Source organism: Vipera ursinii, assembly GCF_947247035.1.
Source record: "Vipera ursinii genome assembly, chromosome: 3".
NCBI lineage: Eukaryota > Metazoa > Chordata > Lepidosauria > Squamata > Viperidae > Vipera > Vipera ursinii.
In genome coordinates, this window is record NC_139516.1 from 211,261,394 (window position 1) to 211,277,082 (window position 15,689).

General features: G+C 47.8%; 1 protein-coding gene across 1 annotated transcript in view; it reads left to right on the forward strand.

Annotated features, from left to right (window-relative positions):
• The window catches only part of RECQL4 (RecQ like helicase 4), a gene marked incomplete at its 5' end in the record, with an annotated part of 40,216 nt that extends 25,864 nt beyond the window's left edge, over window positions 1-14,352 (forward strand). The window contains 8 exons of the mRNA XM_083360355.1: window positions 888-1,025; window positions 2,052-2,208; window positions 4,958-5,087; window positions 6,923-7,095; window positions 8,724-8,910; window positions 9,156-9,315; window positions 10,914-11,022; window positions 13,649-14,352. Coding sequence (XP_083216481.1) covers window positions 888-1,025; window positions 2,052-2,208; window positions 4,958-5,087; window positions 6,923-7,095; window positions 8,724-8,910; window positions 9,156-9,315; window positions 10,914-11,022; window positions 13,649-13,770 — 1,176 coding nt within the window. The 3' untranslated portion in view covers window positions 13,771-14,352. The remainder of the gene's footprint in view (window positions 1-887; window positions 1,026-2,051; window positions 2,209-4,957; window positions 5,088-6,922; window positions 7,096-8,723; window positions 8,911-9,155; window positions 9,316-10,913; window positions 11,023-13,648) is intronic.
• Between the last annotated feature and the right edge of the window lie 1,337 nt (window positions 14,353-15,689).

Below are 15,689 nucleotides of genomic sequence, written 5' to 3' on the forward strand. Positions count from 1 at the left end.
GAATAGAAGTTGCCCCCAGAAATCATGGGCGCTCCATCACTGGAGGTCTTTAAGAAGAGACTGGACAGTCACTTGTTTGAGATGGTATAGGGTTTCCTGCTTGAGCAGGGGGCTGGACTAGAAGACCTCCAAGGTCCCTTCCAGCTCTATTATTCTGTATTCTGTCAAAGTTCAGAAGAGAAGGACGAGGGGGGGACAAGATAGCAGCCTTCCAGTATCTCAGGGGCTGCCCCAAAGAAGAGGGAGTCAAGCTATACTCCAAAGTGCCCAAAGGCAGGACAAGAAGCAACGGATGGAAACTGATCAAGGAGGGATTAAGGGGAAACTTCCTAAAAGTGAGGACAATTAATTAGCGGAACGACTTGCCTCAACAAGTTACGGGTACTCCATCACTGGAGGTTTTTAAGAAGAGACTGGGTAGACATTTGTCCAGAATTGTATAGTATCTCCCATCATGGGGATGGGGTTGGACTAGAAGACCTCCAAAGTCCCTTCCAACTCTTACCCTCTTTATCCTTTAACATGCTTGCAGAGGAACTTCCAATTCTACATCTTGTGGAATCGAATGCAGGACCCCAAAACCAATAACAGAGACTCCCTTGTAGTATTTATATTTTTAACAGTATGCCCCGGAAGATTTCCCTCCCAGAAATAATGCGAGGGATTCATGCAGATAAATGAGTGCACTTATATGTTTCCGGGAAGGAGGAGAAAAGGATAGTCATTCATATGCCTGGGTAATAAACCATAATAATAAACAATAAATAATAATAATAATAATAATAATAATAATAATAATAATAATAATAATAATAATAATAATAATAATATAATGATGATGATGCCTATTTTTCCACCATTCACAAAGTTGCTCTTCTCCTCGCCAGGGTGAGGATTTGCATGAATTGAGGCGCCATATTTACGCAGACACGGTTGACTTCTTCGCCATCAAAAGGCTCGTGCAGATGGTTTTCCCACGCTGCAGGTGCCGAGAACTTCACCAGAAGCAGCAGGAACTCAACAAGGTGAGGAAAGAGGAGCCAGCAGGCGTAGGAGAGGACAACTGGTCAGAGACCTCTTTAAAAGCTGTTTCTTAGGAGTGCCAGCATGGTTGAATATCCAGGTAGCCCTCGGTTTACGATTGTCACTGCTGCAACTGGTCATCAGGCAGGGGCTAACTGATCTCGTGATTGTAAGAGCTGTGCAGCGAAGGACCACGTCGTTTTCCTGCATTGCCGAATCCCATCTTTTTTCCAAGCATCCCAAGAATTTCGTGTTTGTGTGTTCCTGAATCTCAGCGTGGATTTTAGCAGACTTTCCAAAACATGCGTGTGACCCAAAGGAAAAACGTGGAGAGCTCTGATCAGAACGAGACAGCATTGGCTTCTCCTGAGCCCACGTCAGAATAATTCCCCTTCTCCTCCTCCTCCTCCTCCCTCCTTCTTCACCTTTTTTCTCCTCCCCCCTCCTCTTCCTACTTTCCCCTCCTCTTCCTTCCCTTCCCTTCCTCCGTCACCTTTTTTCTTCTCCTTCCCCTCCTCCCTTTCCTCCTTCCTTCTTCCTTCCCTCTTCCTTCTTCCCCTTCTCCTTCCCCTCCTCCTCCTTCCCCTTTTTCTCCTCCTCCCCCTCCTCCCTCTTTCCTTCTTCCTTCCTCCTTTTCACCTCTTTCCTACTTCTTCCCCTTCTCCTCCTCCCTCCTCCATCTTTTTTCTCCTCCTGCCCCCTCCTTCCCTCTTCCTCCCCTTCTCCCATTTCTTCCCCTCCCTGTGCCCCCCTCTCTCTCCCCCTCCAAATTCCTAATCCAATCGTATTGTGTCCCGCCCACCCCCAAGTGCTGAGTCCCCAAGCAGGATTGAGGAAGCCAGCTGTGATACCAGGGGTCAGCCTGAGCTTCTGTCCTCAGAGAAAGACATACAAGCCCTGCAGGACTGCCCGACTCTCCGGCCAGCCCCTCCCTCAGTGCTGAGGACTTGAGATGAAAACCTCTCTGCCCACTCCCCCCACCCCACCCCCCCGGCTCTTGAACGTGACCAAACCTTCTGACTCCCCAGGGCTGTGAAGTGGAGGATGCAGAGATGCTGGCGGCCCTGGAAGGCAGTTCAGAAATGCCCCTTGAGCCAGAACAGGGACAGCCACGGATATGCTATAAACACGAGAGAGCTGTTCCCATCCAACAGACGGTGGAAGCCCTGGATCTCCGAGAAGAAGGTGAGGGGTGGTGGTGGTGGTGATGATGATGATGATGATGATAATAACAATAATACTCAAGAACTGGTGGGATCATAAAATAGAGAAAGTCGTAGAAAATGATAAAGTTAAACTGCTCTGGGACTTCAGAATTCAAACTGACAAGCACCTGCCACATAACACCCTGGACTTAACAATTGTTGATAAGAAAGACAAAAACGTCTGGATAGTGGACATGGCAGTGCCTGGAGACGGCAGAATAGATGAGAAAGAACTGGAGAAGATAACAAAATATAAAGACCTACAAATAGAAATAGAAATAGACTGTGGCAAAGGCAAGCAAGGGTGGTACCAATAGCCATAGGCGCCTTGGGTGCAATCCCAAAACAACTGGAGCACCGCTTGAACACCATCGACATTGACAAATTCGCCATCGGTCAATTGCAAAAGGCGGCCTTACTAGCAACTGCTTCCATCCTGCGACGAGATCTGTGATACCATCAAACATCCACATCTGCCTATCCCAGGTCCTTGGTAAGGACTCGATAGGTAGACAAAAATGCCAAATCCAGTCTGAACATCTGGCTGACTGTGCGATGATGATGATGATGTTGGAAGGGACCTTGGAGGTCATCTGGTCCAAGCCCCTGCTCAGGCAGAAAACCCTATACCATCTCAGACAAATGGCTGTCCAATCTCTTCTTAAAAACTTCCAGTGTTGTAGCATTCACAGCTTCTAGAGGCAAGTTGGTTAGTTGTTCTAACTGACAGGAAATTTTTCCTTAATTCCAGGTTGCTTCTCTCTTTGATCAGTTTCCATCCGTTGCTTCCTGTCTTTGTCTTCAGGCACTTTGGAGAACAGCTTGACTCCCTCTTCTTTGGGGCAGCCCCTGAGATACTGGAATAACTGCTATTGTGTCACCCCTTGTCCTTCTCTTCATTAAACTAGACCTACCGAATTCCAGCCGCCATTCCTGCTATGTTTTAGCCTCCAGTCCCCTGATCATCCTTGTTGCTCTTCTCTGCCCTCTTTCTGTGTCTCAACCTCTTTTTTACATCGTGGTGACCAAAACTGGATGCAGTATTCCAGGTGTGGCCTTACCAAGGCATTGTAAAGTGGTATTAACCCTTCATGTGATGTGTGTGTTTTGAGGCACATGTATTCTATCCCTAGGCGGCATTAACAGAGGGATAGAATCAAGATCAAGTGAAGTACTAATACCACTTTACAATGCTTTGGTAAGGCCACACCTGGAATACTGCATCCAGTTTTGGTCACCACGATGTAAAAAAGATGTCGAGACTCTAGAAAAAGTACAGAGAAGAGCAACAAAGATGATTAGGGGACTGGAGGCTAAAACATATAGGGAACGGTTTCTGGAATTGGGTGTGTCTAATTTAACGAAGAAAAGAGTGAGGGGTGACATGATAGCAGTGTTCCAACATCTAAGGGGCTGCCCCAAAGAAGAGGCAGTCAAGCTATTCTCCAAAGCCCCTGAAGGCAGGGCAAGAAACAATGGTTGGAAGCTGATCAAGGAGAGAAGCAACCTGGAATTAAGGAGGAATTTCCTGACAGTGAGAACAATTAACCAGTGGAACAACCTGCCTCCAGAAGTGGTGAATGCTCCAACACTAGAAGTTTTTAAGAAGAGACTGGACAGCCATTTGTCTGAAATGGTATAGGTTTTCCTGCCTGAGCAGGGGGTTGGACTAGATTTATTTTTTATTTATTTTTATTCCATTTATATCCCGCCCTTCTCTGAAGACTCAGGGCGGCTTACAAGCTTAGCAGTAGCCTTCATTCTATGTATATGCCTGCTTATTAAGGCTTTCACACACACCCCCAAGCGGCATTATTACAAAGTCAGCTTATTGCCCCCAACAATCTGGGTCCTCATTTTACCTACCTCGGAAGGATGGAAGGCTGAGTCAACCTTGAGCCTGGTGGGACTCGAACCTGCACTCATTGCAGGCAGCTGGTGTTACTTAAGGAGGCATTAGCCCACTGCTCCACCAAGGCTCTTGTAAGACCTTGGAGGTCTTCTAGTCCAACCCCCTGCTCAAACAGGAAACCGTAGAATAGAATAATGTTGGAAGGGACCTTGGAGGTCTTCTAGTCCAACCCCCTGCTCAAACAGGAGACCGTAGAATAGAATAACAAAGAGTTGGAAGGGACCTTTTTTTAAAAAAATCCCATTTATATCCCGCCCTTCTCCGAAGACTCGGGGCGGCTTACAATCTAAGAAGCACAAATCAATGTGCTTAGCAGTAGCCTTCGTTCTATGTATATGCCTGCTTATTAGGGCTTTCACACACACCCCAAGCGGCATTATTACAAAGTCAGCTTAATTGCCTCCAACAATCTGGGTCCTCATTTTGCCTACCTGGGAAGGATGGAAGGCTGAGTCAACCTTGAGCCTGGTGGGACTCGAACCTGCACTCATTGCAGGCAGCTGGTGTTGCTTAAGGAGGCATTAGCCCACTGCTCCACCAAGGTCCCTTCCAACTTCTTATTAATTATTATTATTATTGTTGTTGTTGTTGTCATTATTATTATTATTATTATTATTATTATTATTATTATTATTTTACACTTTGGAGAGCAGGCAACACAATTTCATTTTTAATGTGTGCCAGTGTGCCCACAGTAAAAACAAATGGCCATAAAAGTTATCTTCCGTTCATGAATGGAAAGCACCAGCAAAAACGTTCTCAAGTTGACACGGCAAGGCGTGTTCTTGCCCGCTTAACCCAAAGTGTTGGTTTTCAGGCATAGAGACGCTTCTGTGTTACCTGGAACTGCACCCCTGTCGCTGGGTGGAGCTGCTGCACCCCACTTTCTCTTCATGCCGGGTTTCGTGCTACAGAGGTCCTCAGCAGCTGCGGACTGTATCTCGAAGGTGAGAAAAGGGTGGAGGGAAAGGATCAGGCCAGTATGAGAGAGCATGTAGGGCAGGGGTCTTCGAACTTGGCCCTTTGATGACTGGTGGACTTCAACTCCCAGAATTCCTCAGTCGGCCATTTTGATGAACCTGCGGGCTTGGATCCAGACCAGGCGGTCTTCGGCCCTTTTATGACTGGTGGACTTCAACTCCCAGGATTCCTCAGTCGGCCATTTTGATGAACCTGCGGAGTTGGATCCAGACCAGGGGTCTTCAAACCTGACCCTTTGATGACTGGTGGACTTCAACTCCCAGAATTCCTCAGTCGGCCATTTTGATGAACCTGCAGACTTGGATCCAGACCAGGGGTCTTCAAACTTGGCCCTTTGATGACTGGTGGACTTCAACTCCCAGAATTCCTCAGTCGGCCATTTTGATGAACCTGCAGACTTGGATCCAGACCAGGGGTCTTCAAACTTGGCCCTTTGATGACTGGTGGACTTCAACTCCCAGAATTCCTCAGTCGGCCATTTTGATGAACCTGCAGACTTGGATCCAGACCAGGGGTCTTCAAACTTGGCCCTTTGATGACTGGTGGACTTCAACTCCCAGAATTCCTCAGTCGGCCATTTTGATGAACCTGCAGACTTGGATCCAGACCAGGGGTCTTCAAACTTGGCCCTTTGATGACTGGTGGACTTCAACTCCCAGAATTCCTCAGCCAGGCCTGGCTGAGGAATTCTGGGAATTGAAGTCCACAAGTCATCAAAGGGACATAGTTCCCTCACGCTGGCTGAGGAATTCTGGGAGTTGAAGTCCACGAGTCATGAAAGGGCCAAGTTTGAAGACCCCTGATGTAGTGGGATTCAGAAAGAAGCCTTTCTTTCACAGCCATTGCTCAGATCCAGTACACAACCACAACGGAGCCCCAAACCTCCGTTGCTAAGCGAGGCAGTTGCTAAGTGAATTTTGTCCCATTTTACGACCTTTCTCGCCGTTGTTGTTAAGTGAATCTGCAGGGGTTAAGTTAGCCACACGATTGTTACGTGAACCCGGCTTCCCCCTTGACTTTGCTCGTCACAAGGTCACAAAAGGGTGGTCATGTGTGATTCCGGGACATTGCGGCCGTCGTAAATATGAGTCAGTTGCCAGTTTGAATTTTTTTTTTATCTAGTGACTCTGGGGAGGCTGCCTTGAGCGTCAAGTGTAAATCCCTGTTTTTTCAGTGCCATTGTAACTCGGAACAGTCACTAAGTGAATAGTTGTAAGTTGAGCAGTGGCTTTATTTAATTTTGCAGGCCAGGAATTTAGCCCGCGCAGAGTTGTACGTTGAGGAGGACAATTATTTCTTGCAGCTGCCCCAGTCCAGAAAATTCTAGACAGCTTACAAACACCCAGTTTAAAAGCATTAAAAACAACCACCTGGCATCACAACCTGGGCAAGAGCCTTGGTGGAGCAGTGGGCTAATGCCTCCTTAAGTAACACCAGCTGCCTGCAATTAGTGCAGGTTCGAGTCCCACCAGGCTCAAGGTTGACTCAGCCTTCCATCCTTCCGAGGTAGGTAAAATGAGGAGCCAGATTGTTGGGGGCAATTAAGCTGACTTTGTAATAATGCCGCTGGGGGGGGTGTGAAAGCCCTAATAAGCAGGCATATACATAGAATGAAGGCTACTGCTAAGCTTGTAAGCAGCCCTGAGTCTTCGGAGAAGGGCGGGATATAAATGGAATTAAAATAAAAAATAAAAATAAAAAAGCAACTGTAATTAAAAAAAACCTAAGACAACGGGCTCTTCCTATGACACATCAGAGCATCCTGTGTGGACTCCTTCCTTGCTGTCTCTTCTGCCTCCAGGTGCCCTCCGCTTGCGGTCTGCTTGGCCCAGCAGCGCCTGAAAGGGGGCAGCGCCAGCCAGGCCAGCTCTGTGGAGTTCGATGTCATCGCCCTGGCCGACTCCATGGGCTGGGAGCTCCTGCCAGTCAAGCGGGCTCTACGACAGCTGCAGTGGAACAGCCAATGGCAGAAGGGTGAGCCGGTGGGGCTGTTTGGGGGAGACTCTTATCTGAGCTAGCTTTCCGTCACGGCCCAGAAAAGATGCAGGACCCCCGCGTTGTGTTCGCCGCTCATCCCCAAGAGGTGTCCTCTGTACTCAGTTCAATGCCTGTGGAGATCCTCAACCATCCAGGTCACGGGGGTCTCCCCAAGCTGCTTTTTTCAAAAGACAACTGGACTTTCCCCACCCCCCACCCCTCCCCTTGAAAACATTTGGCTTCTCATCCAAGGATCTTCTTCAGTTCTAACTTGGACTGATGGGGAACGGAATGTCAGTGTTAAAAAATTATCTATCAGGAAAGGCGAATATTTATAACTCAGGGTTGAAAGGAGTGCTCTGTCAGGTTGGTGGGGTTTTTTTGCAGACGTTTCGTGACTCAAATTAGGTAGCATCGTCAGTGCTAGCGTGATTTCATTACCCTCACTTGGGTAATAAAACATCTGCAAGAAAACAGTCCATCTCAGATAGCACCGAGGACCCCACGGTTCTCCTCTTCCTCTTCCTGCTTCTCCTCCATAAACCCCACTTTCTTCTAGCATGGAATTTTCTCTGTTAAGATTGATCTCTGTTAAAATTGAATAGCCCTCTCTCAACGGAGGGGAGCGATATGACACCACATATCTCCTGTTTACAACACATTCCTTGTAGCAGCTCCAAGAAAGTTCCAAGCCTGTTTGCGCTCCAATTCAGGTGACCCTGAGGGCACAGATAGACCTCCAGGTGGCCTCAACAACTCTCAGAAAGAGTACTAACAACCAGATGGCTGCAGAGAATATAAACCCTTCCATTCCCCGCCATTCAGCCAGAACTGAAGAAGCTCCTCTGACGAGAAGGGAAATGTTTTCCAAGAGAAAGCGCAGTTGCCAACACCTTTTTCCGTGCCAAGAGGGTGTCAAATTCCGTCTGAGAAGCCCAATGAAGCAAAAACACCAGAGACATTGCAATCTCTAGGAACTTTTATTAAGACTAGTTGATAGCAGGCATAATAGATAGGATCTGAGATTTCCTGTGCCGCGCAGTAGATTATAGTATCCCCAAGCAAGACCCCACCCCACAGATCGACTGCCCGATATGGGATGGCCAATCTCCAAGTGTTACGTCCGTTGTGGGAACCGGGGAGATAACATCGGCCCGTCTCCAGCTCACGCAGCAAGGGTCGGCGGCTTCTTCACACCCTCCTCTGAGAGCGCAGACATGAACCAGGTAGTGATGTGACATTCCTTATTGCCTCCTTTGTTCTTAACTGACAGTTTAAAAGTTCAGAGAGGGAGATAATGCAGGAAACAACCTGTTACATTTCAGTGGGGCTGGTTGAGGATACAGATGCAAAAAACAAAGTAAAGGATTACACTGTAGTGAACAGTGAAAGTAATAATAGCCCTGCAGGCACATCCCCCCTCTCCCCCTTGGGAGAATGGCAGAACCCAGGAAAAGGTGGGGTGTGATTTTAGATCATAGAGGGTGGATGGAAAGGAAAGGAAATAGGAATGGGTTCCGACAGACAGCATATTTTGTAGCTTGACCGAGACAGTGATTCAGAATGGGCCGGGGGAGATCTGGGGGTTCCAACACATGGTCGGCCGCTCTTTTCTCCCTGCTCAGGTTGCCAGGGGCCGAGGAAGAGTGAGATCCTGGTGGAATTCAGGGATCTCTCCTTCCACCTGCGCTCCTACGGGGATCTCAGTGAGGATGAGCTGGACGCGGTGTGCGACTTCCTGCACCGGCGAGTCACGAGCCGTGAAAAGGCAGCCCTCCACCAGCTCCGAGTCTGCTTCCAGGCTTTTCAGAGGTGGGAAGCTGCAAAGAGGGCCTGTAAACCCCGCTGGGTGGATCCTAACCAAGTACAGGCAGCGCTTGACTTACGACCGCTCGTTTAGTGAAACGTTCCAAGTATGAAAACGGGTTATATCACCGGTTATGCCCTTGTAACTTTGAACGGTCACCCGAATAACGGTTGTAAGTCGAAGGCTACCTGTCCGGCTGGACCTGCGCCGTGGCTTACCTCCCTGGTGTGTCTTGCGTGTCTTTCCACAGCGTGGCTTTCCCTACTTACGCCTTGTGCTGTGACTCTGCAGACCAGGAGAGGAGCAGCCAGCTGAAGTCGCTGCTGATGGGCTATTTTGAGAGGCAGCCGGTGCCGGAGGAGCCCTCCGTGGGTGCAGAGCCTGGAGCTCATCCCCTCCAGGATGTCCAGGTGAGGGGATCCAGCTTTCCGTCTGGATTTGGCTTCCGAGCACGAACGCTGACCGGGTCCTGTCCCGGTTTCCCCTTCTGCAGATTGTTGGCTCTGCTAGGGATCTTGGGTGGGGGTGGAGGTGGGTGATCCTGATGCATAGGGAGGGCAGCAGAGCGCAGAGGTTGATCCAAGGGGAAAATTGTGTTACTGATTTGCAGCAGGGGTGTCCAGTCTTGGCAACTTTACAGCTTGTGGGTTGCAACTCCCAGAATTCTCTGTCTAGCCCTCATGGCTGACTGGGGAATTCTGGGGGTTGAAACCCAGAGTCTTGGACAGAGTTTTGAAGTCTTAACAGTTTTCAAGGTTGGACACCCTTGATTTCAAGGGCAGCTTTCTAGGCCCCGCGTGGGATCGTTTGTGGACATTGCATTTCTCTTGTACATATCTCGAAAACCTTCCGAAACTTCACTGTCCTAATCTGGTTTATTGCCCTTCCGTTGTGTCGTCAGACATCGCCAATATTGCATTCCCTTTCATGTATTTGGACTCTCCTATTACATATGTTCTGTCTTACGATGTATTACGTATTTGGATTCTCTTGTTAGGCAGTACATTTTGACAGAGGGGAAAAAATGGTTTCTTTTCCTGCTGTCTTCTTAATTTCAATACCTTAAATTGATTTTATCCTTGAGATTTCTGGTTAAAACGATCAGGGAGCAGTTGACCAACTAGGGCCTTTTCTGTCTAAAATCCTCCAGAGCTCTTATTAGCAGAAGGCAACCTCTCTGCCCCTTGCTAAATAGCGCACAAGGAATTTTCATGGATGGGGGCCAGAGGCCCTAGTAAGCCACCATCGGCATCATACAGAAAAAGATATTATTTTTCCGGAGATCGAGCTTGCTTGCTCTTCTCTACTGCTAGCTAAAACTAGGGATAATTCCCCACAGCTTAAGGGGAGGCCACTGCGAATCACAAGCAAAGGATATTTGGGCTAACATGCTACAAAAACTGCAGGCTAACTTGACGTAAAGCAGTGCCTTTAAGTTGAAATTAATATTCCTGCATCTCTGTAAAATTATCCAGTAAGTGGCACTGATATTATGCTGGTGGTAAAAAGCCACCCTAGTTTGATTGGAGCAGCTTAAAGCCAAACCTGGTAGGAAACGTTCATTCTTGGCTGCCTATTTTTTAAAAATTTAACAGCAGTTGAACTAAAGCAGAGGTCTTCAAACGTGGCCCTTGGATGACTTGTGGACTTCAACTCCCAGAATTCCTCAGCCAGGCGCCTGGCTGAGGAATTCTGGGAGATGAAGTCCACAAGTCATCCAAGGGCCACGTTTGAAGACCCCTGTCTTAAAGCATCCTGGCTGAGGAATTCTGGGAGATGAAGTCCACAAGTCATAAAAGGGCCAAGTTTGAAGACCCCTGGTTTATATGAACCATCTTGGCTGAGGAATTCTGGGAGTTGAAGTCCACAAGTCATCCAAGGGCCAAGTTTGAAGACCCCTGCACTAAAGCATGGCCCTTGGCTGAAGCTGTGCATTGCTAAGGAGGACCAGCATTTATTCCCTTAAGGCTCACTTCACTTTCCCCTGGAATTTTCTTTCCGATGATAGTTTCAGGAATGGGAACAGCAAATCCGAGCTGATGTTCGCCACTTCTTCTCCATCCGCCAAGACGAAAAGTTCTCCGGCAGGGCCGTGGCCAGGATTTTCCATGGAATTGGTGAGGCTCCTATTTTAGAATCTGCACTCTGCTGAATTACAGAGAAACCTATAGATCTCTTAGGGCCGTGGTGGCGAACCTATGGCACGGGTGCCACAGGTGGCACGCAGAGCCCTCTCTGTGGGAACGCACACCGTCGCCCCAGTTCTAGGCCTTCAGCTGGGTGTCATAAAACCTTTTCGCTTTAGGCCTCCGCCGCTGTGTGCAAAAAAAAAAAAGGTTCAATAAATCAACCAATTTCAATTTCTCACAGGAAAAAAAAATCTTGCAAAGTTGGAACTGATCGATTGAACTTTTTAGTCTCACCGAGTCTTCCATTAACACCGCAGCCAGGCCCACCCAATTGGCCACGCCCACCCAGTTAGCCACGCCCACCTGGCACCCGACAATACATACGTGAGTTTTAGGTTGCAGTTTGGGCACTTGGTCTCTAAAAGGTTTGCCCTCGTTGTCTTAGGGGATTTTTGTTCAGCCATTTTCAAGAAAAAGGTAAGGCCTCCTTGGCATCGCCTCAAGTCCTGGGACCACGCAGTCACATGCATGCGGTTTTCCTGGCAACAATATGGCAGTGGCTTGAGGTTGCTGGTTTTTTTTAAATCCAGGACTAACCAGGTTTCGATCTTTCTTGGTTTATGAGCTCAGAAGGTTTCCAAGGCTAAGAAAATGTTGGGCTAATAGGTAGCTGATGGGCTGTATTCTTCCATATATATATATATATTTTAAAAAGGACAATTGCAGAGATTCCTGGGAAATACAGGTGCTTATTTCCGCTCACCGAATTGCTGCAACACAGTGGTAACCTTATTTTTTTAGCATTCAGATTGCTACTTGACAATGCTGATGAAATGGAAGTTTCCTTCCAATTAAAATTGATCCTAGGATGCTTCAGACTCCTTATAGTGGTTTATTAGAGACACTTACTAGATAGTGCCTGTGATTAACTGTGCCTCACAACATAACCCGGTTCTTGGGGGTAGCTTGGAAAATGTAAACATAGGATAATATGCTTATTTATTTGAAGCATTTCTATCCTGCCTTGTCTCTGAAAACCACACATGTATGTACCTCCCAACTTTATCCCCAAAGAACTTTGTGCAGTAAAGAGAGCTGAAGCCCCCCAAATCACCTGTTTTGCTTCAGGACCGAGGGATGACTTTAACTTGGGCCTGCCCACTCCACATCCAACATCATTCTATTTTTCTAAACCTCGTGTTCACTTTCTTAAAGGATCCGAAAGACCTTTTAGGGATGAAATGATGACAGATGTCAGTACGTTAATAATAATAAAAAAAGAATAAGCCCAAAGAAGAACTGCTTATTTATTACACAAACCCCAAAAAACAGGCTGAAAATTAAAGGCAGTGAAAAAGCATATATTGGGATGGATTGTTCCAATCTATAAAAAAAGAAATAAAACACAGCGAGAGGGGACGAGAGAGAGCTGGGACTGTGGCATCGAAACGGGCTGGTTGAAGGAGACTTTCACCAATCTTTCGTTCTCTTTTGGAGCCACAGTTCTTTGTAAAACGAGGCCTGCTCCGTTACGGCTCTTCTCTCCCCGAGGACTAGAATCGCTATAACACTGTCTAATGACAGCCAGCCAAGTAAAGTATTCAGTGAATTCAATTTTGAAAGAGATGCTCTAAAGCAGGGGTGTCAAACTCAATTTCATGGAGGGCCACATCAGCACCGCGGTTGCCCTCAGGGGGCCGGGTAGGTGTGGCCTGGGTGGGCATGGTTAGAGTGCGTATGGCCTACTGGGTGGGCGTGGCCAGCTCTACATCGTTGGCATCAAGGGTGCCTATGGGGGCCTGGGCAGGAGTGGGACAGATCTGAGGGTCTCTGGCAGGAGGAGGGTCTCTGGGCCAGGACCAAGGCAGTGGGGGCCGTTCCCTCACTGTTTCCAGGATGGCTTCGCGGGCTGCATGAAACCACTTCACGGGCCGGATCCGGGCCTTGTGTTTGACATGTCTGCTCTAAAGGAAGAGAAGCTCCTTAGAAGATGGAGGACAGCTGTATTGGTGACAACAGAATTAACTTGTTAGGGAAAGAGAGAGACGCGAGCATAAAAAGATAAAAGGAGGCGATGCTCATCTGTCTCTTAGCCGAGGGAGCCAACGTTGTCCAAAGACGCTTCCGGGGGTCAAGCGGTCAGTATAACCGGACGCCAGCACGCACAATATGCTTGCATAAAAACTCGCCTGGTACCTTTACTGCAGCTTTGCTAATGCAAGCCCCAGGTTCTTTGGTTTTGTCGCAGTGCTGGCTTCACTGTTATCATGGTTCCGATGAATGAGACAGTTCAAACAAAATGCAGGCATTGTTTATCTAAAAAGTCTTAATAATGAAACAAAACATCGGAACTCATGGAGGGATGTCAGCATCTGAAATCTCCTCCCCCCAAACCCATCATTACACATACACAATTCCCACCCTTGTCATTAATCACATTGTCCAATTAGTTTTACGTATGAAGTTTCACTTCCCTTTCTGTGCACGGCTATTTCTTATCTTCTCCAAATAGCCGTTTGACATTTCCCAGTTAAAGGAAAAGGCTGCCTCTTATATTGTCCGTGCAAAAACATGACAATGTTTGCAGCATTGATGGTTGGTTTTCTCTGCACAGGGAGCCCGTGCTACCCAGCTCAGATATATGGCCGGGACCGTCGTTTCTGGAGAAAATACCTTTGCTTTGACTTCCATAAGATCATGCGCTTGGCCACGGAGGAGATCATCCGCTGGAAGTGAATTGAGCTGGGCAGGATCTGGAGAGGAGAATCCCCATCCGTCGCACCGCTGCTTCTTCCCCTTCTCCTATGGGAAGGCGGTGGCCACACTGCCAGCATTAAATTTCTGGAAGAGTTTTCTTGGACCAGCTTTCTACAAAGTAGGTGGGGCAAGTGAAGAAAGATCACCGTTCTCCCGACCTAAACAACGGTTGGTCGGGAGTCCTTTTAAAGAGAAAAGAAAAAAAAATTCACTCCAAAAATACGAAACGCTACCTATTTTGGCAAATCTTAAGACAGTTTCCTTCACCTCGTGGCTTTTGCTTGGCGAATTCTGGCAACGATGGGGTTGGACTGAGGATTTAGGGAGCGGATAAAGCATTATTTTCTTTGAAGAACAGATATTTCCTCTTTCTGAGGAGAGTTGGAATCCCTGATTTGCCTTCGAGTGACATTTGAACTGGACAGCAAACAGGCATGTTGCTTATTTGCACCCGGCAATATTAAGTAAGCACCTCTAAGGAAGGAGAGAGGAATGATTTTTGTACTGCACTGCAGAATTTTCCCTGGCAGAACTTGATCTGAATAAAATACATTTTTTTACTTAACCCAACATATCACGTTTGCTTTTTTTCTGTTCTTTATAAATAGCATAAAAGTTTTAAAATAAGTTTAATCTTTCTCATTTGAGTGGGACGTTAAAGTTTTGTATAAACACCGTGCCAGGGAGGGGGAGGGTAGGGTAAAGAGAGTCCTTCCTTGACATGTCCTCTGAATTGCAGAATCTGAGAGCTGAAAGGGGCTTTTGAGGTCATGGAGCCCAACCCTCTGCTCAGTGCAGGAATTAAAAGCTTTCCTAAGACAACTTCCCACATCTCACAGCGAAGCCAAACCGGTTCCAGTTAAGTCATTTTGTTCCTAAAATTGACTTTTCCATAATAAACATGACCACCCAGGTGAGGATGTTAAGGGCTACCTGTTCTTCACTCAGCCCAGACTGGACTGCCTGCATAGCTCATCCATTAACAAGCAAGGCAGGTTTGAAAATCCAACGGAAAACCAATCTGAAATTCTAGGGAAGGCGGCCTGGGTCCTGTCTTTCATGCAAGTTTCAGAATAGAGCTGGAAGCGACCTTGGAGGTCTTCTAGTCCAGCCCCCTGCTCAAGCAGGAGAACCTATACCATCTCAGACAAGCGACTGAGTTATCAGTTGACGTCATTGCTTCTCCCTCCTTCCAAATTTCTAATTGGCCTATGAAGAAAATTGCATACTTTGAGCTGGCTCAGTGGGTTAGGACGCTGAGCTTGTCGATCCGAAGGTCGGCAGTTTGGCAGGTCGAATCCTGAGTGCCGCGTAGCAGAGTGAGCGCCTGTTACTCGTCCCAGCTTCTGCCAACCTAGCAGTTCGGAAGCACGTAAAAATGCAAGTAGAAAAATAGGGACCACTCCGGTGGGAAGGTAACAGCGTTCCGTGCGCCTTTGGCGTCTAGTCATGCCGGCCACATGACCACGGAGACGTCCTCGGACAAGCGCTGGCTCTTCGGCTTTGAAACGGAGATGAGCACCGGCCCCTAGAGTCGGAAACGACTAGCACGCATGTGCGGGGGAACCTTTACCTTTAAACATTTGGGCCCTCACTGTGATGTCCCGTTGCCTGGAGGCAGTCCGGGTTTGGATAGGGAGAAACAGACTTCGTCTCAATCCTGACACGACTGAGTGGCTGTTCATACCGGCATCTCGGGCTGACCAGCCTTCTCCATCATTAAAAACAGGGGATGAGGTATTACCCCGTTGATGCCCTCCGGGTGAGATTCAAGGTGCTGGTAATGACCTATAAAGCCCTAAATGGCTTGGGTCCGGAATATCTAAGGGAACACCTGCTGCCGGCATCATCTTCCCATCGTCCTGTGCGCCCCCACAGGGAGGGCCTTCTCAGGGTAT